At 37.6% G+C, this 25897-nt stretch overlaps 1 protein-coding gene across 2 annotated transcripts in view; it reads left to right on the top strand.

The window, feature by feature from the left end:
• Nucleotides 1–21566, top strand: part of MAEA (macrophage erythroblast attacher, E3 ubiquitin ligase) — a 54246-nt gene extending 32680 nt beyond the window's left edge. The window contains exons 4-10 of one of the 2 annotated variants that reach the window (XM_082482912.1): nucleotides 5713–5835; nucleotides 6726–6839; nucleotides 8880–8956; nucleotides 14653–14761; nucleotides 18533–18666; nucleotides 19377–19572; nucleotides 19997–21566. In XM_082482912.1, coding sequence (XP_082339038.1) covers nucleotides 5713–5835; nucleotides 6726–6839; nucleotides 8880–8956; nucleotides 14653–14761; nucleotides 18533–18666; nucleotides 19377–19572; nucleotides 19997–20092 — 849 coding nt within the window. In that variant the 3' untranslated portion in view covers nucleotides 20093–21566. The remainder of the gene's footprint in view (nucleotides 1–5712; nucleotides 5836–6725; nucleotides 6840–8879; nucleotides 8957–14652; nucleotides 14762–18532; nucleotides 18667–19376; nucleotides 19573–19996) is intronic. The other variant, XM_082482913.1, reaches the window with a different exon arrangement.
• The last annotated feature ends 4331 nt before the right edge of the window (nucleotides 21567–25897 follow it).

Here is a 25897-nt window from a genome sequence, read left to right on the forward strand (position 1 = left end):
GTTGCCAAAAAGGCCAATGGAATCCTGGGCTGCATAGGGAAGAGTGTGGCCAGTAGGTCGAGGGAGGTCATTCTCCCCCTCTACTCTGCACTGGTGAGGCCACAACTGGAATACTGTGTCCAGTTTTGGGCTCCCCAGTTCAAGAGGGACAGGGAACTGCTGGAGCGAGACCAGCGAAGGGCAACTAAGATGATTAAGGGCTTGGAGCACCTCCCTTATGAGGAAAGGCTGAGAGAGCTGGGACTCTTTAGCCTGGAGAAGAGAAGGCTGAGGGGAGACCTTATTATGGCGTACAAGTATCTAAAGGGTAGGTTGAAGGAGGATGGAGCCAGGCTCTTTTCAATGGTTCCAAGTAACAGGACGAGGGGTAACGGGCACAAGTTAGAACACAGGAAGTTCCGTTCAAATACGCGGAAAAACTTCTTTACGGTGAGGGTGACAGAGCACTGGAACAGGCTGCCCAGGGAGGTTGTGGAGTCCCCTTCTCTGGAGATTGTCAAGACCCGCCTGGATGCAGTCCTGAGTAATGTGCTCTGGGCAATCCTGCTTTAGCAGGGGAGTTGGGCTAGATGATCTCTAGAGGTCCCTTCCAACACTGATGATTCTGTGATTCTGTGATAAGGTTGTGTGTTTTCTCCTTCCCCTCCTTTATTTTTTCCTTTCCTCCCCTACTTCCTTCTTGTGGGGGTAAAAAGGGAGTGGGTGAGCGAGCAAGTGGAATTTCAAATTCATGTGAAGCTAAAATATCTACCTGTTAGAAACAAATTACCCTACTACCTTTGTATGCGCCCTTCTCATTATTTCACAAGTAGTATTCTTCATATAACCTTCACTGTATTTTTGTGAATCACTCTTTCTTCCTTTCTGTAGCACAGCCATGTGAATTCATTAAATTCTGGGCCCATTTTCATTTTCCTCTGAGTTTTGATGCCTGAAACTAGTGTTTAAAGCAGTGATTATTTTTCATTACAAAGAAGTTATTCCATGACTTCTAGGAGCCTGGCTTGCTGCAGGCTTGTCCTATAGCTGAGGTAAGCTTTGTTCTGAATTGCCCCCTCTGTGGAGAAAACCTGCAGGAGATCTTTCCAGTGTTGACTCTCTGGTATCTAAATAACTAGTGTTTGCTGCTGCCTTTCCCTCTAGTAAGGGCTGGTGCTGGAGTCTCATGAAAACAGGACACTGCCAAGGAGAGAAACCTGGCAAGGAGTGAGATCCCCTGAGAATTCTGTCCCTGTCAACTCCTGCTCACACTGACCAGAGGGTCCGAAAGCTGTTCAAAGGAGGGGACATGCATATACGTGCTTGGGATGTTCTTACTAAGAAGCCATCTCAGAAAATGAAAGTGCCATATAGGGACATAGCTTTTCTGTTGGCCAGAAGTATATATTTAGTGATCATCATCATAAAGGAATCCTCATTCTTCAAAGTATTTTATACCTTAATAATTGGAGTTCTGTGCAGAATTGTAGGATCGGCAACCTCCCTCCCTGGAGGCACTTGCAGCTCAAAAAGAAGCAGTGATATTTTAAAAGCTATATATATGGAAATCAGGCAGAGCACAGGGTGATGGATAAAGGTATTATTTGTTTAAATAAGTCTCTTAAGTGTCTTCAGCTTTCATGTGCAGTTTTCTCTCATAATAAATGTTTTTCTCTAAAGTTTGAACTGTTGTAATGGAATTAAGTAGTCCTTTCAGGATAAAGTTCATCCAGTGCTTAAATAGTTACCCTCTGATACCTGGTTAGTGGCTGTTGAATAGAAGGGAAGGTTAGTTCACTTTAGTCCAATAGCATGGGTTTTTTAAGCAGAAATTATAAAATCTAGGTGGTACTTCCTTGCTTGTACTAGAAGCAAGAAGAATGCTTATGCTGTGTTCCCCCTTTCAAGTGTTGGGATAATTGTCAGTAATACGTATGGATAGAGTTCTCCTTGAGCAATTTGAAACTATTTTTCAGTACAGGTGTAGAAGCCTAACTAAATGAAAGTTTGATGTTAATCAGTCTTCCTACTCAAAGTCAGGTATTCTGCATTTGTAAGCAAGTCAAGGCAAGGTAACTTAGGCAAAATTATCATGACAACGCACAGGAGGCTGGAAAGTCTGTGCTAAGAGTTACGGTTTGATAACAATGCTGAAATAAGCTGTGTGCAGTGCAGGGTTCTCCTATGCTTCTGCAGTACTGCAAGCACTTAATACAATGTGAAAAGTGAAATTGAGGAAGACGCTACAGTGTTGCAAAAGATGGTAATTTAAAGACTTGAGAATTGCTTTTTAATTTATATACAAGTCAGAAAACGTTTGCCGTGATACTGAATGCTGTGTCAGTTGGAGGGGGTTGTGTGGCGACAGATTTCTTGCTTCAGCTGTTTCTCCACCTGCAAAACTGATGGCAATGTTTCTCTAAAATTGCATACTTATATTCTCTCAATTTTATACGTAAACAAACTATTTGAGAGGCTCTTCGTAACAGCATATTAAATCTTAATGCTGTTTTGGAAACTGAGAATGTTTCTGTATTGTCTACAGCCTATGGAACTCTGAATTGCAGAATACCTTCAGAAAACTATTTAGGATTGGAGTCTTAATGGGGGTTTTTCTGACTGGAACATGAGTCACAACATGGGTTGCAACTGCTAACACTGTTAACTGGTTCCCACCCATACAAAATGTGGCAGGCAAGTAGTACTCCAGTACTGGCCTGCATAGAAAAACTGTGCTTGTTTCAGTAAAGCCAAGTAATCCTCTGATATTCCGTTCTTCTATTTTCTTAGTCCTGGCTAAAGAAATACATCATGGAGAAGCATCAAGAGTAGGCACCACCAAAAAAGGAAGACAGGAAAGCAGGATCAGATTAAAAAAGCTTGGCTGACATGAGCACATGTGGGTTTTTTAAAGGTTTATTGCCTAATTGTATCTTAGTATTTTTCTTCTATCAGTCTGCATGATTAAGACTTCTAACTACTTTTTATCGAATGCAAAGCTATTTCTTTCCCTACAAATGGATTTCTTAATGTTTTTTTTATATTGTTCCCTAACTTTCTATCTAGTCAGCAGAGAAGAAAATCCTATTTATTGGTGCAATTTAAATGTGATTGTTAGTTCTGAAAGGAACTCTTTTAATTAAAAATGTTCCCCTCTTTTCTGGATACATACTCTCTATTTAATAGAGATGGCTGCCAAGCTTTGACTTCTTTTGGCAACTGCAAATCTAATTAGCATTTCTGTTCCAAATAGAACCTTTTTATTTTAAATTTGCAAAAGGAACGTAGCAATTCTCCTTTTATTTGAGAGGTTTGTCTGCCTCAGCAGCAACAATTTTTTTGCTCACAGTTGAGCATTGCTTTACTAACACCTGGTTGATAATACATATAGTTGAGATTCTCTCACCAGCTCATTGTAATAAAACAGATGCTGCCCTTGTACTTCTTTTAAAAGTGGAATTTGTTTCGTAATGAAGATTAAACTATAAAAAGCTAGCAAATTAGATTAAACCAGTGATTTGTCATCTGCCTAGCATATCTAGTCCTTTTTAAATGTAGAAGGAAACGTTTTTGTCTTAAGTTGGTGTAAAAGTAAATGTGGTTCATTGAAAGAACACATAGCTCAAATAAGCTTAAGGAGTTGTATGGAGATGCTATTATTTTTAATACAAGTTGAATCATCTTTCCATTCAGCAGCTGTGTGGAAAAATATGCTAGCAAGATAATGAATACATCTGCATTATGTCAAATTACTTATACAGATGAATTACATGGGCAAGAGATTTTTATGTGGTCACCTTATCATGCACAGAGGAATAATGCACTTCAATTTTCCTCTTGAGCATATCATCAGAAAAACTTTGGACTACCAAGGAGATTACTCTCCTGTTCTTGTAGGAAAATTTCCAAAAAAAGAAAAGCACCTTTTGTGAAATACATTGGCATTCTTTCAGTCCATTTGCCAACACATTGATAAAAACTATTATTTTTTTTTGTTATACTTAAGGGGATGGGAGGTGTCATTGGAAGTTCCATCTTAATTTTGTTCTATAAACTTGCAGCTGCTTTAGCTGTTACCCAAGTCTGACTTACCTGGTTTTGCTCAAGCACTAGAGCTGCTTGAGACCCTTTATATTTTGATGGTATAATGGTTTTGTTGCTGTGGTCATACAATCTATAAAATGTAGTTGCATGTCAATTGCCCTTAATATTTTGTTTTTAAAATTGCCATAGTCATAACAGAAGTAAGTCATAAGTCATAAGAGAGAAAGCTTTAGAGTTGCAACTTGTGCTGCAATTTAGAAATACATGAGGCTTGTTTACACTTTTGTAAATAACCATTCTGACAAACCAAGCATGATCTGGTCCACTTTTCCAATAGTATTAGATTTATTGTATTTATAAGGAAAAACTGTCTAATGAAATGCAAGATGTGAATGTGATATGCCTGATGCTACTTCTATTTTTTATCGTTGTCTCAGGGAGGTATGAATTCTAAGACTAAGTATATTCAGCTGTTCTAACAGCTGAAAATGCCACCTGAGAGTGGTTTTGTTCACTAGAGATACTGTAATATTTGTCATATTCAGCATTTCAGTTGTATAATTTTCAGCATTTTGCTGTGAAATCTACATAAAAATGAACTTGTTCAAAATTAGAGTGCATATTAATCAAATACTTCAGTACTGGATTTCTGTTTGTCCATTGAATTATGATTTCTCACAGTGTATCCTCTTCAGCAAGGTAGGAACTGTCACAGCATAGCATATTTATGCAGCTCCAAAATAACTTCTGGTAGTGCCAATTCAGAATGGATCGTGTTCATATCATTTGGGAAAATCTACCTAAGTCTTCTTTTCAGCAGAAATGGGGGGGAGGGGAGGACACGACGGACAGACGGACTTTATTTGATACCCTACTAGATCTTAAATTTTATTCAGTCATGTTTGCCTTGATTGGTATGGATGTGTAAAGCTGCTGGTAATTAAAAAGTAGCATAGGCATATTAAAGGTTTGCTCTGGGCAAATTTGATACTAGATTGCTGCTTTTTCTTTAGAAACATCTGCTTGTGATAGGCACTTGAGGAATCTTGTGGCCCACCCATTGCCTGTTTTTTTTAATACAGTAACTTTGTTTTATCACTTCAGTGTTGGATGTTGTAGACAGAACTACTGTAAGCAATTGAAGGTCTGGAGCTTACAACATTAAGCAAGTGAGAGAAAATATACTGGAGACCTCAGACCACTGTGGGACTGTGCTTAAAACTCAATAGTTATAGATGGCTAAGTAAAGTAGATTTAGGTTCTCCTCTTTTATGTAGTTGTTGCTTGCTTTAGCAATATGGCATTGTCATGGTCCAATTGATGTAGTAGGCTAAGCTTTGAGGAAACCAAGTACTCCTGTAAGTGTGAACTGCACTGAAGTGATCGTGGGATCTGGTCACTTTCTGTGCAAAGCTCCTAAGTTTAATCTTTACTCTTTTTCTTTTTTCTAGTTCTGTTGTATAAGTAGACTCAGAAAAATACTGTCACTGTCTCACTATTAGAATTTCTCAGTGCATGGAAATGCAGTCTTTAAAATATACGGTAATGTCTTTTTATAAAGTACTGTCCTAAAAACCAGAAATCTCTAAGTCTTTAGTATCTCTGTATTCTAATTCTGTTAAAGAGTGGATTGCTGTGTAAAGTATCAGTACAACTTGATGAGATGTGCTTTTCTTCTTATTTTGGAAGGACTTGGTAAATATTGAGATGTTTTTGACTGCTAAAGAAGTGGAAGAGTCATTGGAAAGACAAGAGACTATGACTTGCTTGGCTTGGTGTCATGATAACAAATCCAGGCTCAGAAAAATGAAGGTATGAAAATGTAGCGTGTTCATGTTTTGCGTAAATTGTTTTCTAAATGTTTTCTGAACTACTTGGATATTTGATGTGGTCGATTTGGTTTAAATTATAGGTCTTGAATGAGGCCTTGTATAATACTAAGGACAGTAAGTACAACATTCTCCTTTAAGAAGGTGTAGGTAGTTAGAGCTAAACTAGCTCACGCAAATACCCAACCTGAAACTGAGTAATAGGTCATCTTATGGATGCAAGTGTTGTCTGGACAAATTATGCTCAAATAAACCAATAATATTCAGTTGGTTTTAGTGTGATTTACAAACGTCTAAATGCAGAAGTATGTAGTGTCTTGATGTATGTGAACTTACGTCTTACAACTCTTTGCATCCTGCTGAGAATATAACTCAGTTTATATATGACGGTATCCCAAGAGTGAGATTAATTGGTAAACTGATGTCCTCAGACTTAACACCGAGAGAAATTTCATTCAGATTTTTGTATTAATATTTTTAGTGTTGTATATAAGAAAACAAAACTTGAGTAAAGAACGAATTTTCTGTGACAAACTACTGTTGAAATGTTTTTTTCAAAAACAAAAGCCAAGTCTAATCGAGTAATAAACACAGTAAGTCTTTTTCCACCATTGAATACCATGACCTGAACATGCTGTATGCTTGTTCCTATGCAGTTGGTTTAAATTTCTGTGTCTCTGAAATTCTGCATTTCAAAATATGCTGTAATCGTTTATAGGGCTTGCAGAAATCTGTTTTTAACTTATATTAACCAAAATCCCTGCCTCCCTCAAAGATGTTTGTGTCTTATTTTTTAAACTAAGCGCTTTCTTTAACCAAAAATGTTTGAGTGCACTTAATGATAAGCGAAGAGTGACGTTCTCTGTCACTCAGGGGCGCCAAAATGAGAATGAACCGAAGATGGGACGCAAAAGTAAATCGGACAGTGATTACTCTAAAGAAAATGATGATCTTGTTATGGAAACCATTAAAGGAAAACCAGAATTGGTATGTAAACACTTGCATAATTATATTGCTAAAAAAATCCCCCTTGTGTAATCTTAATATGTTAAGTGATATAAGAAATAAAATCTGAACGTCGTAGTACTTCATCACCAATCTTCAACAAACAATAAACAGGGAAAAATGTTCCCCATCCCTCTTTTTGGAAAACAAAGGCAACAAAAAAATCTATTTCTGCAAGCCCTACTCTTTTTTTTTTTTTTTTTTTTTTTTAACAAACAAAAAACAAAGCTAAGGCTGTGAGAGATCAGAGTTGGAAGAAAAGAAATCACTATGCTTCTTATTGAAACACAAAGAAACATTTCTTCTGTTTCTGGTTGCTTAGCTACTCATCAATGTTAATGTTCTAAAATCCCAGCCACCACCTTAATGCAAGCCTAATCTAAAAATTAAACTGTGTTGGCCTGGGAAAGCACATGGTCCTACAGCCTTAACAGATGTGAGCTATCTAAACTCTTGGGAATAGCTGCTATGGAATTGTTTGAAGGTATACAAAATTGAAACGTGTGTATCATCTGATTGTCTAGGGCTCTCTTCTAGTTACACTTGTTTGCAGAATCCATACAGCCATTGGCTTGCAGCTTACTTGAAGATTCATAAAAGCAAAACACAAACTCCAAAGATTGTTTTTGGGATGTGGGTTTTTTGCTATTGAAACATTTTAAGGAAATACTAAGCCCTAGGATTTAGTATCATTAACAATTAAAAAGCTTGATCAGTTTTTTAGTAGAAATTAACTTAGCTAAAATTCTAAATGAGGGGTTTGTGTTGATTGGAATAACAGGGTATTTTAAAATAGTCCTATTTGAAAATTTCAAATAAAGTAGAGAAGAAATTTTTATTCTCTGCTAAACATGGGCTTGAGTACAGAAAAATGCATAGTTGGAAAACAGTTCATTTTCTGTTCCTTAAACAAGTATATTTAAATTATGACAGAATACATCATTTTTATGTTCAAATGGCTTACATTTTAAATCTTAAAATAAGTGATTACTGCAATGTGTGCATTAGTCACCCCAGGCAGTTAACTGATACAAATTTGGAGTTGCTCAAATTCCTACTGAAGTCACTGAGGAATTTTGATATTACTGTGCTAATGGACAATAAACAAAAGGCAACTATTCATTAGAAGCATGGGGGAAGAAAAAAAACATTTGCCAAATGGAGCAGGGTGACTCAAGGAATACAGTTTTTTTTCGAGATTCGAAGGACTTTGGGTTTTCATTGTTTTCTTGAGGTAATAAAACAGTTGACTGTGTCCCTATAAAGAAGCATAGTGACTTGGTTCTTTTATGGGGGGGGGAAGAATCTTTTTCTTTTTAATTCCACATATTCAAAGTTTTTTTATAGATTTTGTGAACTGGTGATGGAATTTGATTTAAAGGGACACTGTCAACTTCATTAGGCTTCAAATTTTACCTTTTTCCAAAAACAGGTAAATGCCACTTGGTTTTCTTGTTTGAGACTTGTTTCCAGCATGGCTTTTAGATGTTTGACAAGAAGAGTGGGATAGAAGTTTGAAGAAAGGGAGGGAGGGAGGGGATTGCAGCAACTTAGTCTGTGCTGGGTTTTGTTAATATTGGGGACTTTCAAAATAGTGTTCAAAGATTTGTTTCTTCCTTGCGATCTTCTGGGTAGACCTCTCTTGCCTAAATTATTGCATAGCCCCAAACTTGTGTTGAATCTGCTGCTTTAAATTGTAAGGAAGTACAAAGAAACCACCTGTTATTCTCACTTGCATCTCAGGTAACAATGCTTTCCGTCAATAGGATAAAGTTCATCCCTGCTAAATACTGCAGTTTTGAAGGAGGCGTGAGGAGGAGGGGTTTGTTTGCTTTTATGGAATTCTGTGCTGATGTCCATAAAGTCAGCACTTCAGGTTTTTTTGCATGAATGCCTAAAAGCAAGCAAACAAGGTTGCATGTTATTAACACTTTCTTTTTTTGTTGTGCACACGTAGTATTTAACATACTGTGCAGTGCAGTTTTGGCACCGCCTAAAACCCTGTCTTGTCTTTAATCTCAGAGCTGTCTGGAGTTCAGCCTAAGGATTCAGGAGTTCATTGAACTCATTCGACAGAACAAGAGACTGGATGCTGTGAGGTATGAAATTAGGATGCTTACCAAACAATTTTTCTTAACAAGATGGTATTATACTACATTAGAAATGTGACTGTTGCAACACCCAGAAGCCCCACTGCTGTAAGAGATCTTGCTTTTGTTGTGATCAGTCTTTGGATTTTAGCAGGGGTTGAATGTTGTTGTTGTTTGGGTCTTTTTTTAAAGGCGAGGTGTTGTTCCACAGATGCACCTTTTCAGAAATTAAATACTGTTGCTGAAACTCTGCATCTTCTTACTCTTCAAAATCAAGGCTTAGAAAGTTAAGCTGTTTTATAAACCAATTGTATTTTCTGGTGGCATACAAAGTAATGAAGATATTTACCCTTAACTAATTTTCAAGAGGTACAGCTAGTTTCTCATAGAAACTCACTGCAGTTCTAGTTGGAAAATATACTAAAAGTTTAATGAAACACCCATATAAAGCTTAACACTGCAATTTGTACTGAATTCTCTTCTGTTTTACTATCTTCATTAAACTTTTTGTTCTACAAGTTATGCTTTAGGCCAGGTTCACCTTTTGTATTGAATGGGGTTATTCGGAGTTCTGTATTGTCATGTTTGTGAGAATAACAAGCTACATTGTTACCCCCACTCCCTTCCCCTGGCCCCAGATGAAGAAACCAACTCAATATCCATTTTCACCTCTCTTGAACTAGTTCAGTGGGGACTACTTTGAGAAGAATGTAACACTCTGCCCAAGGTGGTATGAATCAGTAAGAGAACTAGAGTCAGACCTATTAATCCCTGCCTACTTCAACCACAAAAGTCTTTCTCACGGTGCTTCAGCAACATGAAGCAAATTTATGCTTTTAAGTTAGTGTGGTGGAATACCGTTCCAGGATAACACAGGAAATCAGTTCTGATGAAATGAGTGGAGTTTTGATACCGGGACTATAAAATGTGTTGATAATTCTGATAAGCAGTGGTCTTGCCAGCACCACAAAGTATGATGCAGGCAGCAGAGTTGCTGGAGCTTACACATGGACAAGGGGGAGAGAGAGAAACTTGCAGCAGGTTCTGTTTTGTAAGAATATTTAAACCTAGGGAGAGATGACAAGTTTTATGGCCAGACTTGAAGCTTTGCTGATACATTCTGTTGATAACACTGTTGCCGTTTAACATTTCTGACAAGTTTTATGTTAAGGAAGTTGCAAGTCTTACTGCTTTTAAAGCCATACTAGGTACACCAGAAATTGAAGCCAGCAGGAGGCTTGTATTTGCAGCAAAGCAGCTTTTTGGCAGAGAAGCACAGTTACAGAAAAGGTAAAAAGTATCGTAACATAAGCACAGACTGAATGCATTCCAGTGCATTCCCAAGTTTTAGATGTAGAAATTCTTCTGCAGGGCAAACCACATCAGATAACTTGAATAGAATGAGTGAGAAAGACTTAGTTGTGTAAAAACAAGAATAAAGGAAAAGGTAGTGCAAGTATGTGGAGAAGCCAGTCTAATACTAACACCACCCCAAAATTACCTGAAATTTTAGGGTTATTTCTAGTTGTTATTTCTAATTTCATTCAAATGTTTTGCTTGCTTTGAGCTAACTCATATCATTCCTACTTGCACCTAAATCATTATTGTTTTGGTCCCAGCAATGCAAGTACCTCCAGCAGTGATAAACTCCAGATAATTTTAATGTTAATAATGGAGGAAAAAAAAAAAACCAACACCAAACCACAAAAACAAATCACAAAACTACCTATGTGCTGTCCCTGGAGGTATTTAAGGGTCGTGTAGATACAGTGCTTAGGGACATGGTGTAGTGGTGGGCTTGTCAGTGTTAGGTTGATGATTGGACTAGATGATCTTACAGGTCTTTTCCAGTCTAGGAGATTCTGTGATTTAGATGTGTGCACTTACACTTTGGTAGAGTTCTGAAATCGTAAGGAATTTTCAGGTACTTATGAAAAGGATGAAAGACACTCAGCTACGTTATCTGTCTTCTGAAGCCCTTGGTGTTCTTTATGTCCAATGAATACTGTGCCTTTGTGCCTTTAGCTTTATTCTCTGCTAGGTTTGCTTCTTTGCCAAATGTGCAGTCATGCATCTTAACAATGAGTAGTCCATGCTCTAAAAACTATTTTCTTTGAGCTGCGGCTTCCTTATGTAGCTTGGAAACCAGAAAGTGGGCATGGAGCTGAAATAAGGAGACAGGCTGAGAACTGGGACAAAGTAGATAAGGTCATTCTGTCTTTTATTGTTGTCACTGGATATTTGTTTCCCTCTGATTCCTTCTCCACATCAAAGCTGGTAAAATTTGCAAGTTGTCAGTGCTCAAGAGGACTCTGCACTCTTCATGTGGAATAACTTGTACTATCATAGCCTCTGAGGTGTAAAGCTTACACTCCTATTTACATTGTAATAAACATCCATATTGAATGTTGTTAGGGTTGAAGTGTGTATATTCTGTATACCTATTGAAATTCAGGGTTGACGAGTATTTTATGCTCAGCAATTATAACTTAACAGTCATAAAAATGCTGCTTTAACTTCATAACTTCTTGTAAAAGCAAAAGGAGCTACAGAAGTCCTTCTATATCTTAATTCACTCCTTTTTAACAGGATGTTTCCATAATTTTGTACGCTCAGTTCAACATCTCAACACTTTCCTTTAATGTGGCTTAAATAATGTTAGTTTTCACCTTTTTATTCTACTTTGCTTCAAAATAAATATGCAATGAATAAGGGAATATATCTTGGGAAGGTGTAGCATAAATCTCATGGCTTCTAGCAAACTGTTGCAACTTGGGTTTTTATTAGCTTGCTTCTGTTAAGTGCCTGCAGCACGATTCTTTCAGTATTGTGTCCATGGTGCAATAAATAGGTCAGGAATCCATTAGAAAGCAGAGAAAGAGGCTGTTTACCAAGTAGTTTCCTGTATGAGTGGAACTCGGAGAACTGACATTTTGTTGAAACGCAGCTGGTGTTTAAATAAGTTTGAAAGCTTTGCTTACTGCCTGCTGAGAACTTCTAAAGTGACATATTGCTTTTAGGTTAAAATTGATGTGAGCTCTAAAATTATACATCTTATTAAATAAAAGTTTGAATTTCTGTGGCTTTGTAGAATATGAGTACAAACGGACCTTCCTCTAAGGTACTTTATCAGAGTAATCTTGGAAGTGCAAGTTTCAAGAATGTACTAATTCTTGAATACAAAGAGTAAATCTCTTAAGTGTAAGTACATCACAAAGGCTTTTTTTTTTGCCTAGTGTCATTAGCCTTTAACTCCCACAGCCTCTTCAGCTTTTTTTTGTAAAGCTCATACCTATTACAGTAACAATGAATGACTGATGACACTAATTTCACACTTTGGGGGCTCTCACTAATTTCATTCTAGGAAATCTGACAAAATTCTGCTACTTTGCTCTTATGGGGATGCTAGAGTGCTTAGCTAAAAGCTTAACAAAATACCCTGTGTGCTTCTTGTTCTTGGGATATAAAGGACCAAAGGAGTAAATAAAAACAGCTGATGCACAGTTAGGAGAAGGTAGCCAGGGTATTCATTTTAGCAACTCTCTGTCCTACAAGTGTCAATAAATACAGTTTCCCTTTATTTTTATTATGGGGTGGGGTTGAACAGGTGTATAAAAATAATAATAAAACTTTTGAGTGCGCTAAGTATAAATTTTGCTAGTAGTCATAATGGTCTCTGAGATAAAGGCATTCAGGCGTTGGTAAGAAAGACCGAGCAGAAAGAACAAGTCCTTTCTTGATAACACCTTATATTTTTGTTCAGTTATTGCTACTTCCTGATAAATATGTTCGTTCTTGTAGTCAGGCATATGTAGATATGCACATACACACTGTATAGCTTATATACTTAATGTGTGCTTAGTAGACAGCAAACTAAATCTTCAAGTCTTCATAAATATCCTTTCAATCTTGGATTTGTCAAGTACAGTATGTCTGTGGTACCTGCATGGGCTACAGGAACAGCTATTTCAAATAAAAGACAATGAACTTTCTCCCCACAGAGTTTATAGAATTATTCTGGGATTTGAAAAACAAAATTTTCTACCTTTTACTTTGATTTGTCACAAGAAATTAGTTTGTGGTTCCAGTAATGGTCCACTGGTCATGATTTAAAAATATAATTTAAAAAAAAAAAAATTAGCCCCCTGCTCTAGCTATTCTGACTAGTGTGTGCTAATGGTGGTGAAAACATTGTAAATAAGCATTGTAAGGTTCATATATACCTCCAAGAGGATGTTTGCACAAAAAGGTGGAAATAGCTGAATGGAAAGGGTAAATAAGGCGCTATTTAAATGTGCGTTCACAAATACTCACATAGTACTGTTTCTTGCTTCCCAATCAAAAAAAGAGTTCAGAGTGCTATGAGTTAACAAACTTGCTTTTCTCTTTTTAAAGGATATCTTGCTTTATCTTAATTTCTCTGTTGGTAGTCAGAATATGAGGTTCAGATATCAGCATGGCAGGCTTGGTGGGAAAACTTCCTTAAGGGGCACAGGCAGAAGGGAAGGTCAGGGGTTGAAGACTAATAGGACGTCACTTTAGAAAACCTAACTCCTTCTGGCTGAACCCCAAATGGGCACCACATCCCAGCATGTTCAGTACTTCGCAAATGATGGAAGTGTTGGATTGCTGACCACTTCTCCTTAGACTGGCTAGCGCACAAAGTGATTATATATCATACGTACACAAACCAAAATGTTAATTCTAGCTCTTCTTCAACACATACAGTAAGTGCAGCCAGTATTTGCCCGTTGCAGCTCAGGGTCTTCGTATAAGCAAGGGGGATGTATTGTTGAAATGCTGTCTGTGTGAGCATTTGTCAACGCCTGATGGGGCGTAGGACCACAATACTGACAAGGCTGGCACAAAACTGAAGTACCACTTCTGTTTTAACATCACAGAACACAAGTGCACAGTGATCAGTTCTTTTCAGAGGATTTCTTTTCTGTTATCCCTCATGCATGCGCACATAGTAATTTAGCTTAACCAGTACATCTGAATTTTTTGCTTTGCCTGAACTTCCTTTTTAATAGCTATCGCTTCCATCTGCAGCTCTGCACTAGTACTTATTTTAGCTTTCTTCCAGTATGTCCAGGCTGCCTCATCCCTTCTCTCAGGCCATGGGTTTTGCACTTTAGTTCTCATAACAGTAATCACCTGGAGAACAATATTTACATTCCTGAATTGCTTACCCAAAATAGGAAGTTGGGTGGAAACAGTCTGTCCTACATAACTTCCATTGCTTCCTGGCTTGGGTGGGAGAGGAAGTAGGAGTACTGAAATGCTGCTGAAGAGACTGTTCTCATGGTATTGATGACCTAAGTGTAGTTAGTGGAACACAGAATTGGAAAAAACCCAAACTTATCTAGATTTTATTTTTTAATTCATCCCATGAAATGGGTAATTGGAAAAACACTGTATATTCCTAAAAGTAATTTGTAACTTTAAATAGATTTTAATAAGATTCTTTAAAAGTTAAAAAGAGCAAACACTTACCAGAGTAAATATAAAATTGCTAGTTCTTTAAGTCATTCTTGCATTCACATTTGCAGGATGTATTTTTTTCAAGCCCTTTAAACGCATCACCTTTTGGAGTTCGTTAAGAGCAGAATTTAGAGGTTTTCTCTGAAACCTAACATGATTATGTAAATTTACTTGATTTAGAAACAAGGCTATCTAATAAAGGTATAAATTCTGTATTTCAGGCATGCAAGAAAGCATTTCAGCCAGGCGGAGGGAAGCCAGTTGGATGAGGTTCGACAAGTGATGGGAATGTTGGCCTTTCCTTCAGACACTCATATCTCCCCCTATAAGGTAACGTTATGTTTGAAATTCAGTGGTACAGCAGAATGATAAAATACATGTTGCGGTTCTTTTTCCTTACAGGAAAAGGCATTGATAATCTGAAGATCAAACATTGTTCTAATTTTACTTCCTAAACCCTGCCTTTATAATAGTCCTTAATTTTAATAACCAATCCTTGCCTGTACATTAATCGAGGTAGTATTTCTGTTGTTGCAGTTAGATCTTAACCGTAACAGACAAGTTCACACTGAGCTAGGCTTACCACAAACCCACCACTAAATATGTGTGGGACTGCAAGCATGATATGGAAATATATAGCAAGAGGCAGAAGATGAGGAAGCATGAAGAAAAAAGAGATAGTTTTGTTCAACATAGGCTGTGGCCTTAGCAGACTAGCAGCAGTTCTTAATTCTACTCCTCAAATTACTGTTCTTGTGGTGGTCGGGATGAAGAAAGGAAATATGACTTGAATTACCTGAAAGCAGTATTTTTGATGCTTCAAAGTAAGTGTTCGTTTATTTGGACTATACAAATTAATGTAGATATTAATATCTACATCTAAATTTGAATCAAGCAAAATTCATAGGTAGTTACTGTTTCTACAGATTTTGAGTTTGTTCTGTGGTCATGTGCTAATTCACGTTTTTTTAATTTGGCATTGGAGGCAGAAGGTAGACAAGGGTTGAGCTGGCAAAGCAAGACCAGAATCCTGTGAAATGCCAAGCCGATATGTGGCAATGCCAGTCTAAACAATATGGTTTTTAAACAATTGATGATGAAACCAGTGGTTTAACAAAACAAACACACACAAAAAAAAAAAAACCAACCCACAGCATTACTGTGAATTTCTTTGCTAATCCTGGAGTCCTAGAAGGATCCTGGTATTTTGGATTCTACATTTGTTCTGAGTTAGAGCATAAATGATAGATGTGTTAGAAGACTGGGTGTATTACAGAGCTTATTATTGTTTTTGAAGTTAGAAAGAAATAGGCAAGAAATAAAAATCCTGTATTTTGTTCTAAGGCCTAGTTTGGACGGAATGTTTCAATGATGGAGAGTGAGGAGAAAAGGTTGTATTGTTTCACATACAACCATACTATTGGAACAAATTCCCCACTACTTTTTATGGATCTGACTTAAAACATTCTAGTTTATGGAAGTTCTGTTTTGGATCCTCTAATAATTCCCTAGATAAACAGAATCATAGAGTGCATGCTTGTCTGGAGATACCTTTAATGTGTTGACCCAGAGGTCTGTGCATAAATGGATTCTTAAAATGGTTTTAAGTAAGATTACTTTTAAATCTGTGAGAAAGTTTGTCAGATCATAGTATCTCTAATCAAATTATTTTTATTAATCCAAGGGAAGAAGCATCTTATATAACAACTGAATAGAACTTTCTCCAGCTTTTCCTGTCTTTAAGGAAAATGTATTTAATGTTGTGGCAAAACAAGCTACTTTTTTTTGATGTCCTTTGAACAAGCTTGTGTAACTGTGGCTGGAATTATTCCAACTGGACATTGAGTAAGCTGCTACTTTTGTGTCCCATCACCTAGGCCATTAATCATAGGCTTTTCTTAATCATCAGTAGTACTTTATCTTTATTATGGAACTGTTGTAGGCTCTGTAACATCTTCTCAAGAATTGCCTTAAGGTCAGAACAAAAGCTTCATCCTGGAACTCGGGGAACATTCTGGCCTTAGATGGGGCAGGTGATAGAGCAAACAGACATGCAGTCTGGTGGCAGAAACAGTGCTTTTTGCTTTAGTTAAGGAAAGATATGTGTATGTATTTACTTTTGCTCTCATCTCTATAGGTTCCCTGCCTCAGTTCTGCTTGTTGGTTTGGAGCACTTAAAGTCAGACAAATACTGCTTATGTCCAGGATTCTCTCCTGTGTATTTGCCTCTGAATCTTTTTGCCTCTTTTTTCTGTGAATTCTTCTGTCTTTTTTGCTGTTTTTTCTTCAATCATAGGCCCACAGTTGATCCAACTGTTTCTGCTGTAAGACTTTTTCCTTTTCTCTCTTGTCTTAGTATTCCTGGTGGCTTTTTTGAATCTCTTGAAATCCTTCACTTACACTTGCACCCTTTTTTAGCTTCTGCTTAATTCCACTTTCTAAAAGCTTGTCAGAAAAACATACCAGGACTGGTTTATGAGAGCTGCATCTCTTCCCTCCCTCCTCCAAAGATGTTCCCAGTTTGATGGGAGCTATTAAAACTCCGTTGATCCTGTCTTCAATCCAACAGTCATTTTGTCTGTGTTCATGGAGATGTGAAACTTCATAGTCTTAGCTAAGATTTACTAGTTGTACATAAACCTCTTCTCCCCGCTGTTCAAGTAATCAGTTTTTAGTTAGAAGGGATGGAGAAATAATTTTGCACTTAGACAACTGCTGTCAAAATCCAGTTTAGCACTTCTTTAAATGTTGGCCTCCTATAATTCTACAAGGTATTTCCCAAATTTATCAGAAATATAGTTCTGCTAACATGTAATTTTAGGATAATAATGAAAAATTCTTCATAAAACACTAAAAACATTACTGTGGTACCATTAAATTGTTTGGATAAAAGTTCTCAGGCCAGTCTGATCTTCTTGTAGCCTATATCCTGGACTTCCCCCACTCCAAAAAAAGGTAATGCTGGAGTCCCTCCTTCTCCGGTATCTTGACTTGAATGAACAGGGAACTGAGGAGAGGCAGAGTGGGCCAGAGTGGCAACATAGTAAAGCGTAAAGACTAGTGTCCACTTCATGGTAAAGTCACCGCCTAGTAATTTTTGTATAACATGTTTTGAATTTGATGCTGCTATTCTGTGTATGCTCTGTTACGAAGTCTTTTGTTTTCTTTAAAAGCCTATTTTATAAACTAAACAATATAATAAAATATGTTATCGTTTCTTCTAGTTGCTGCGAAGTGTAGCATGCACAGTTGATAATATGGACTTATTTCTAAAATAAACATTGTCACTTCTCAAGACCAAAATACAAAGGAGAAGGGGTGGTAACAGAAGAAAGGATTAGGACTTTGCCTGTATATGTAACATAACAAGTATACTTTCAAAGGGTCTTCACTTTTTATATGACTCTCTCACAGCATTACTTGTAGGGTTCAATATATCCTTGACCTGTGAATTTAGTTCTTGCATCCATGGAAAAAAAAATCCCTACTTTAACTACTGTTCCCTGTTTCTTAGGTAATGCATAGCATTACAATATATATTAAAGCATTTTATCTTTAAATGCATAGCTTACCTAAGCTTTCTCTAGCCTGGGGTTGTGCCAACTCTTCAAATTAAAATCTTTTTGAGAAAATTCTGTAAACATTATATATTACAAAGAGGTATCAGCAGAATTAGCCTGACTCGAGGTAAAAAAAAAAAAACCACTTCTGTCTTTTTGATGTTAATGGTTCAGAGGCTGTAGAACAAACATTCCACAATACTAATGTTCTTCATAAGTAGGCCAGCATTCTAGAAAACTAAATGCAAGAAATAGCCTTACCAGGATTTACATACCTTAATTAGAACATTTGGTAGATGACGGAGGGAGATTGAATATTGTTATGCCAGCTATTTTAAGTAATGCTTGATTTAAATCATATTTCTAGTAGTGTTCAAAGGTGCTTTCTAAACAAGTACATTTGTACTATGCGTTAGCATGTACACTTTTATTTTGTGATGGATTCAGTCTAGTGAGTTTTGCACAATTTACCACTCCCAGGCTTTTCCCCCCTGGGACAATTAGATTGAAAACAACTTATAGTTGTGTTGTTTTTTAACAGGATCTCTTGGACCCTGCTCGATGGAGAATGCTGATCCAACAGTTTAGATATGATAACTACAGACTACATCAGCTGGGAAACAATTCTGTTTTTACTATAACACTCCAGGCAGGCCTTTCAGCTATAAAAACACCGTATCCTTTAATGCAGATACTTCTGTCAAGTGCAAAAAAGCACTGTGGTTTGTTTCAGTCTATGGATGCTTTCCAGAGAGCTCAAAGAGAGTAATATGACACTTGAATATTTTTGCTCATTAGTTGCTTAAATGGAGTATGAATTGGTCTCCTTAAGGGGAGACTATAATAAATGGTGTTATGGTTAAAAAAAAAAAATAAATCCAACAAACAAGCCCAAACCAAAACTTTAAGGTGAAATCTACATTGTGTTTGTGTATTAGGCTATCTTTCTGTGTGTCTTAAATTAGTGAATGTATTTGCAAAAGTTAGTGATCTGGGTCATAATTATTATTTTTCAAGCACTTACACACAAAGTTACCCTGTCTGGATTTATGTGAGTATTCCAATATGTCCTGCATCTTTTGAAACTTGGTTGGATTTCCTATACGCACTATGATGTATTAGAGAAGGACTGGTGCTACTAAAGTGTTCTACATCAGAAACTTTACCTATAGAGGGTGCCACACACTTCTTGCTCACTCTTGTTACTCAAAACAAAGCAAGCACTTGATTCTTGTATGTACACATTAAACTTCAATTAAATGGCCCCGTACATTCTATAACCTAGGCTGTATTTGCACAGTTTACTATCTTTTTTTGCAATATATGTCATTAACGAATTGTTGTTGCATTCTGCAGTGGTTTTTCCTTAACTTGCTGTTAAACAGACAGTGTTACAAAGAGGATGGGAGCTCAAAAAACCCAGACTGCCCTGTGTGTAGCAAATCCCTGAACAAGCTGGCTCAGCCTCTGCCTATGGCACATTGTGCCAACTCCCGACTAGTCTGCAAGATTTCGGGGGATGTAATGAACGAAAATAATCCTCCTATGATGTTACCAAATGGATATGTCTATGGATACAATGTAAGTGTTGAAATCAATGATTTACTGAAGTCTACAACAGCAGTGGTTGTAAATCTTTCTATATCAAAATCAGAGCTTATAAACTCAGTCTGAAAGCTAGAAGTATCTTCTATATTAACAGAAGCAAAGTAACTTCTTGCAGTAATTTTTAAAGGACTGTATATTTATGCGATTAAATTGGTCTTTTAAGAAGCTAGTGTCTGATTGAATATATGAATTTATAACATGAAATCAAATGGCATTGCAAATCTTTCCCTCTGGAGAGCGACAATGTGGAATAAGTAACTTCTGTGGGCAAAGATATTTTGACCTCAGGCAATAACATGGGGTTTTTTTATTACAAAAAAAGTTTATTTACTAAACAGTTAAATAATGCTTTTAGTTACTGTTATGAATGTTATCTTTTGATTTCACTCTTTTTCAGTCTCTGCTTTCTATTCGTCAAGATGACAAAGTAATTTGCCCAAGAACCAAAGAAGTCTTCAACTTCTCACAAGCTGAGAAAGTCTACATCATGTAGGTCCATAAAACACATGATGAAGTGCCGCTGGAATTTTGACACAGTGTATATTGGCATACCCTGTAAAGGGGGGGGCCTTAATGTGTGGCAAAGAAGCAAAACCTGCCACCTTGGGGAACAGACCTGTCGGTGGCATTATTGTTTCTTGCGACCAAAGATCAATGAGCAACAATAAACACTCTTTAAAAAAAAAAAAAAAGAGAAAGAGAGGAATTATGACTTAAGTTTGTACTTGAATAAAAACAAAAACAAATTTTGATTGTTAAGATTTTGTAACATAAGGTCAAAAATTGGACTCTTATCAAAAGTACTCTCATCTTCTAAAGGATAACTTTCTTTAAAGATGGACACTTGCACTGGGGGAAAAGTTACAACAGATTCAAAATTAAATCCATTTTTTTTCCCCTCTTTTTCACAATTGTCCAAGACCCTTTTGTTATCAAAGATTTCAGTACTACAAACGTGTTCTCCTTTAAGCTCCTCTTTGCCTTCTTTATGATCCTCTCGTGAAGTAATCCTGAACATGAATTATGTAACTTATTTCCGTGGGAAGATATAGATGTCTTTGACACAAGACTGGCTTCTCTGGAGGATCAACTAGGGACTGGTTTGAAGGAGTATGAAGTCTTTTTCCAAACCCAAATATTTTAAGGAGGTTGCATAAGTATCAAGAGGAACTGAGAACATTTCAGGCAAAATCCAATGCTTGTTTAAATGTTCTTTTTCCAGTCTACCATAGTGTTAAAGTCCTTCTAAAGTTATTAGTTATGTGCATAGGGTTCAATATGAAATCATTAGTGCTACTGCCTTATTTCTTGCTTTGAGAATGTACTCACATGAAAATGAGCTGGTATTCTTAAGTGTTGGGCGAAGTTTCTGAAGATGCCTTGCAGGATGATTACATAATTTTAGGGTCTAAATAGTATTCATTACTGAAACTAATAGTTCAATTTTAACAACTACAGAACACATCCTTATGACTTTTCAAAAGAATTAAACCATTGTAGTTTAAACAAAACCATATTGTAGAGGTTTGTATTTAGCGCTTATTTTTGCATGTTGATGTTGATTAGCTAATAAAAGATTGTAAATGTAAAACATGTTAATAAAAATTGTTTTCCATTTCTTGATTATATAAGATTAGAAAGCTGCTTTGTATTTAAATGTAAAAAAATTAACTCTTTTATAAGGGTCTGTCTTAAAAGGAGTGCAACTAACAAGTGGTGTTTTTTTAGTGTTCTGCAAGATTTAAAAAACAACCAACCAAACAAAACCCCAACAAAAACCATAAAACAAACAAACCCAAAACAAAAAACCAGCCAAAATACCACACCACAACTATAAATGTTCTTTAGGCTCCAAAATCAGTATCTCGGGCAAATAACTATTTTTGATTGAGACTTTTCATATATGAACAGTACACTTCAATCTACATTCCTGTCTCTTTTTTTTTCTTTTTGTCGCTTTCTAGAAGACTGCCTAATGTCCTAGAGCCTTTCTCTTAATAAAATTTTGTGGGAGGTGCTAGGTGTGAGGTTCTGATGTGTGACTGAGTACTTTAAAGAATGCTAACAAAGCATAGTGGAGGGACCACAACTTCTTCTGTTCAACATTTGCGTAAACTGAATGTATCAGCCACTCTGAAACTGTAAATACAGTGGGATTTCCAGTGAGGTATAGCTAAAAAGGTTCCATTTTCAGTCAGCATGCATCATTTATTGATGCTTGGGAATAGGTATATCTGAACACTGCAGAGCTGGTGCCTTGGCAGAGACCAGCGTTCCTGCACTTAATGCTGCAGAAGGGTCTGTTTCCCTCAGCATTTTCTGAAGTGGCAGATTTAGCGATTCCTTAGAACAAAAGCAATGTGCCAAGAGTAGATGGAGGCAGATAATGAGAGAACTTGCATCAGTAGCTGGAGTAATTAGCTATCAGTTAAGCAGTAACTGATCTCTTCCTTCCTCATGGGGCAAGAGTTGAAGCATCATCAATGCAAAAGGGGAGAGGACATCACCCTGGGGAGCAGCGTTGCTGAACAGCATCTGTTTTTCTTTGGCAGGCTATTCACAGCACCATAGCAGAAAGGCAAGGATAACTTTGAGAATGGCGACCTCACTTTTCCCTACTATACAGAAATGCATAACAGCCCAAAGCAGAGAGGAAAGGGTAGATTTCCTACCAGTGGTAACTGCTTAGCAATTGTAGAGCATGGAAATTGTTACTTTTGCTTCTCTAAGTACTAGTTAGAGCTGTGGTTTCCAGAGATTTCAGCCCTTTTTGCTTTCTGTGGCCTAAGCGGAATGGTAGAGAAATCCACGTTCCCCAAAAAACTGGTTTGGGAGGGGAGGAGAGCAGCTGTCCTACAAGAGGAAAGCCTCTGTTTATGGGAAGTGTCATTTCAGAGGGCGAGGTGCCAATGTGAGGTCTGAGTCCCTGATGAAGTGTTATAAAGAAGGTCCTCCCGAAGGAGCCTAGGGGAGCTTCAGTTGTTTGTTAGCCATGATTGCTCACTTCAGAAATCTGCACTCAAACAATCTACAGTGAGCCCTGTTTGATGCAGGCAGCCCCGATGCAGGGCTGACCCATGTGGACTGTCCAGTACATGCACCTGTAGGCTGGTTTTCATTCTTGAGCTTCCTCTGGCGTGGCTTTAGAAGCCTTCCAGCTTTATAAGGGTCAGAAATGGTGGCAGGGATTGATTGCTTTGGTGCTGCTTGGAGTTCTGGTTTGTATTCCCTGACTGCTCTCTCTGCAGCCTTGAGCTCAGAATGTGTCAGTTCATAGCTCATATCATGGGTGGCTTCAGACATCAAGAGCAGTATGTGACTCATAGTAAGTATAAACTTGTTGCCTGTAAACACTAGTTTAATAACAGTTCCCTCACTGCATTGATTCCTGCTGAGAGAGGATTTTAGAAGTATGGTTTGTATCACATTGGTGGAGGTGGGGTAGGGTTAGAGGCTTTCCTCAACAGATGAAAGTTTGGGTAAAGATCTGGTTAAACCTGTCTCATTCTAGCAATATCTTGCATAGCAGCAAGATCATAAAATATAGGATGGGGGATCAGTTACACAACCTGACTGTAACCAGATGTGGAAACTTCAACAAATACGGCCATAACCTGCGGTATAGAAACCAGTTCTTTTCTGCCAATTGTGCATCTTGTTGTGTTACCAGCACTGCCTGTGTTTCATATCAATCCACAAGTGGCCATCGGCTACTTTAGATGAGATTCCTAGTCTTTTTTATGGATAACCTGCATCATCTAAATGCCTGGCAGTATGCTGAAGTGGAAGTCAAAAGATTTATTTATTTCCTTAAGAGTACAAGTTACTGCCTCTACAACGAAGGCATCCGTTTGAAATGGAAGAGGTTGAGAAGCAAAGAATAATTCCTCTCAAGATCTTGGCTGAGCTGTAAATAAACAATGTCCTTTACTGTGATGTTTTTTTCAGCCTTGCCAAGCAATTTAACAGAATGAGACTCGAAGCCCTGGATTTTGGTTATGGTGTTCCTGTTTGAAGGCAACAGTTTGTCCCAGTTGTGGTTAAGACAGGTTTGTCGAATTCCCACAGTTACACAGAGGTTGAGAATCACCTTGACCTTTCCTTCTATTTGTTGGGGTCTGAACCCTGAGTCTAAATGCTGAAGATTCTTCAATATTGCAAAAGGAGAGAAAGGTATTGGTAACTGTTCGCAATGCCATGGGTTTCTTCGATACCTGTTTCAGCTTGAAGTATTCCATTATCTACCAGGCTGAGAAGGGTTCAAGATGCTGAGATTACAACACTTTGTAGGTAGGAAGTAGTGAAGCTGATACCATGTTCAGGCAAAATATTTTGGAAGAAGTTCTAAAGACTGATGGGGCTGGTACAGTTTGGTGGTATTTTTTTAATATCATAAGCATGTCCTTTCCTACGCATTACTAAGATTACTTCTTGGAAAAAAAGATGACATGGGAGAGGAAGAATGAGAAAATTATGTACAGCTGGTAATCTGCCAAAAGGAAGCCTTTGAACATTCTTAGTAGACCACTGTTCAGGGAAAAGAAAGCGATACTTTGGCTTTCTTTTTTCATGCTTCAGATAGCCTGAGCAGAGCGTGTTGGGAGACACAGCGAGCACTTTATCAGGGCATGCTCTGAGACTCGTGACTGTGCTGTGATCTTGTGCACTGAGTGTCCTGTGGCACGATATAGAGCTCACTTGGTATAATAAACTGAGTATTTCAGTCTCTTCCGTCCTGTTTTTCCATGTTCTATAATGAGGTCTCAGATTCTGCTCAGCATGGTGTTTCTTCCTCCTGTGTCCTGAAGCCTGCAGCACGATTAACGCTCTGTCCCCGCGGCAGCCTAATGGGCCTTTCTGGCTTCCACTTCAATCTTGTGCTCCATAGGTCAGTTTTTGGTTGTATTCTCCAACGTTGTCCACCTTGAGGGCTAATTTGGGGGGTTTACCTGGCTCTGTGATACGACTTTCTGGTGTTTGGTACAAATAATCTGCGTCTTTAAAGACAAAACCAAGCTTTAGTGACAACGTGCTGTCCTAGCCATTTAGCTCCAGGCTTTCAGAATTAGTGCACCAAATAAACCCCACCCCAGATCAACAGGATAGTTGATCAAATCTGATCTTTGTCTGATCCTTGTACGGTTAAACTGCAAGTTGTTTCTTCTGGTCATTGAATGCTGTAGTAACATTTGTTTCTATTTGATGATGAGGGGCATCTGCAGGTTAGATAATGACCAGGATCTCCTGGCCATGGTGCTTTTCTGAAGATTCGGTGCCTGGTTGGTTCTGCAATATCTGTAATTCCCAGTCACCCTGAAAGGCAGCATTTTTATTTATTTATTTTAAAGAATTGGCCCTGTTAATTAACTTTTCTTGAAGATTTCAGCAGCTCAACTTTCTCTTGGTTTTAGGAAGACATCTAGGACGGACAAACGTGGACAGTAGAATCTTCTTACCTCTTTACTAACATATATAGCCGGGTAGGTTCTGTAAGTAGAATAAAGTCTCTCTGGCGCACAGTCTGGGGAAGAAAATTTTGCACTCATGGCCAGCAAGAGGGAGAGGGAAGCTACAGAGTGCAGATATTGTTGGATGTGAGGGCTGAAGGGGTTTTTTGGTATGATAGCTAGAGAGTTAACACAAAGTAGTTCTACGTTATTGCTGGCTTTTCTAAGACGTTAAACGTGTATCTGAGCTAGTCATCGAAAAACCTCCTCTTAAGAGATCTACTCCCGATTTCAGTTTGAACTGAAGTTCTAAGACTCTGTAACCGGAAACTCTTTGTTTCAAAAATGAAATTATTCCGTATCGTTGCTAGCTAGCAACAAGCTGATTTCACTGAGGAGCTCACAGGTTTGAGTAAGTTGTTTCAGACTCCACCATAAAATCCTGCTATTTGACTATGTTAAAATTATCCAAGATCTGTATCCTAAGCCAGAGGAAGTCATCTGTAGGATAATTAGCACCACAAGAAGAACAGTAGGAAATAGTAAACAAACAAGAAATAGAAAAGGCTGCTGAACAAGACAAGCTGTTTATGTAGACTTATTAAAAATGAGAACAAGTGGCAGGGTAGAGTTGAGAAATGCTATCAGCCAGCTACTTTTCAAAGAGATTAATATAACTGCACAAGTTTTTTAAAATGCAAGTAAGAGGACAAAATTAGCATGAAACTATTGTGCGGTAGAGATCCAGACTTGATTACAAAACTACACCCAGCATCTTGCTTCTTGCTCCTAATAAAGATGGCAATGTTCAACTCGGGTGGGTGGGGTGAAGAGGGAGATACACTGAGAAA

Source organism: Vanellus vanellus, assembly GCF_965231255.1.
Source record: "Vanellus vanellus genome assembly, chromosome: 4".
In the NCBI taxonomy this organism is placed as follows: domain Eukaryota; kingdom Metazoa; phylum Chordata; class Aves; order Charadriiformes; family Charadriidae; genus Vanellus; species Vanellus vanellus.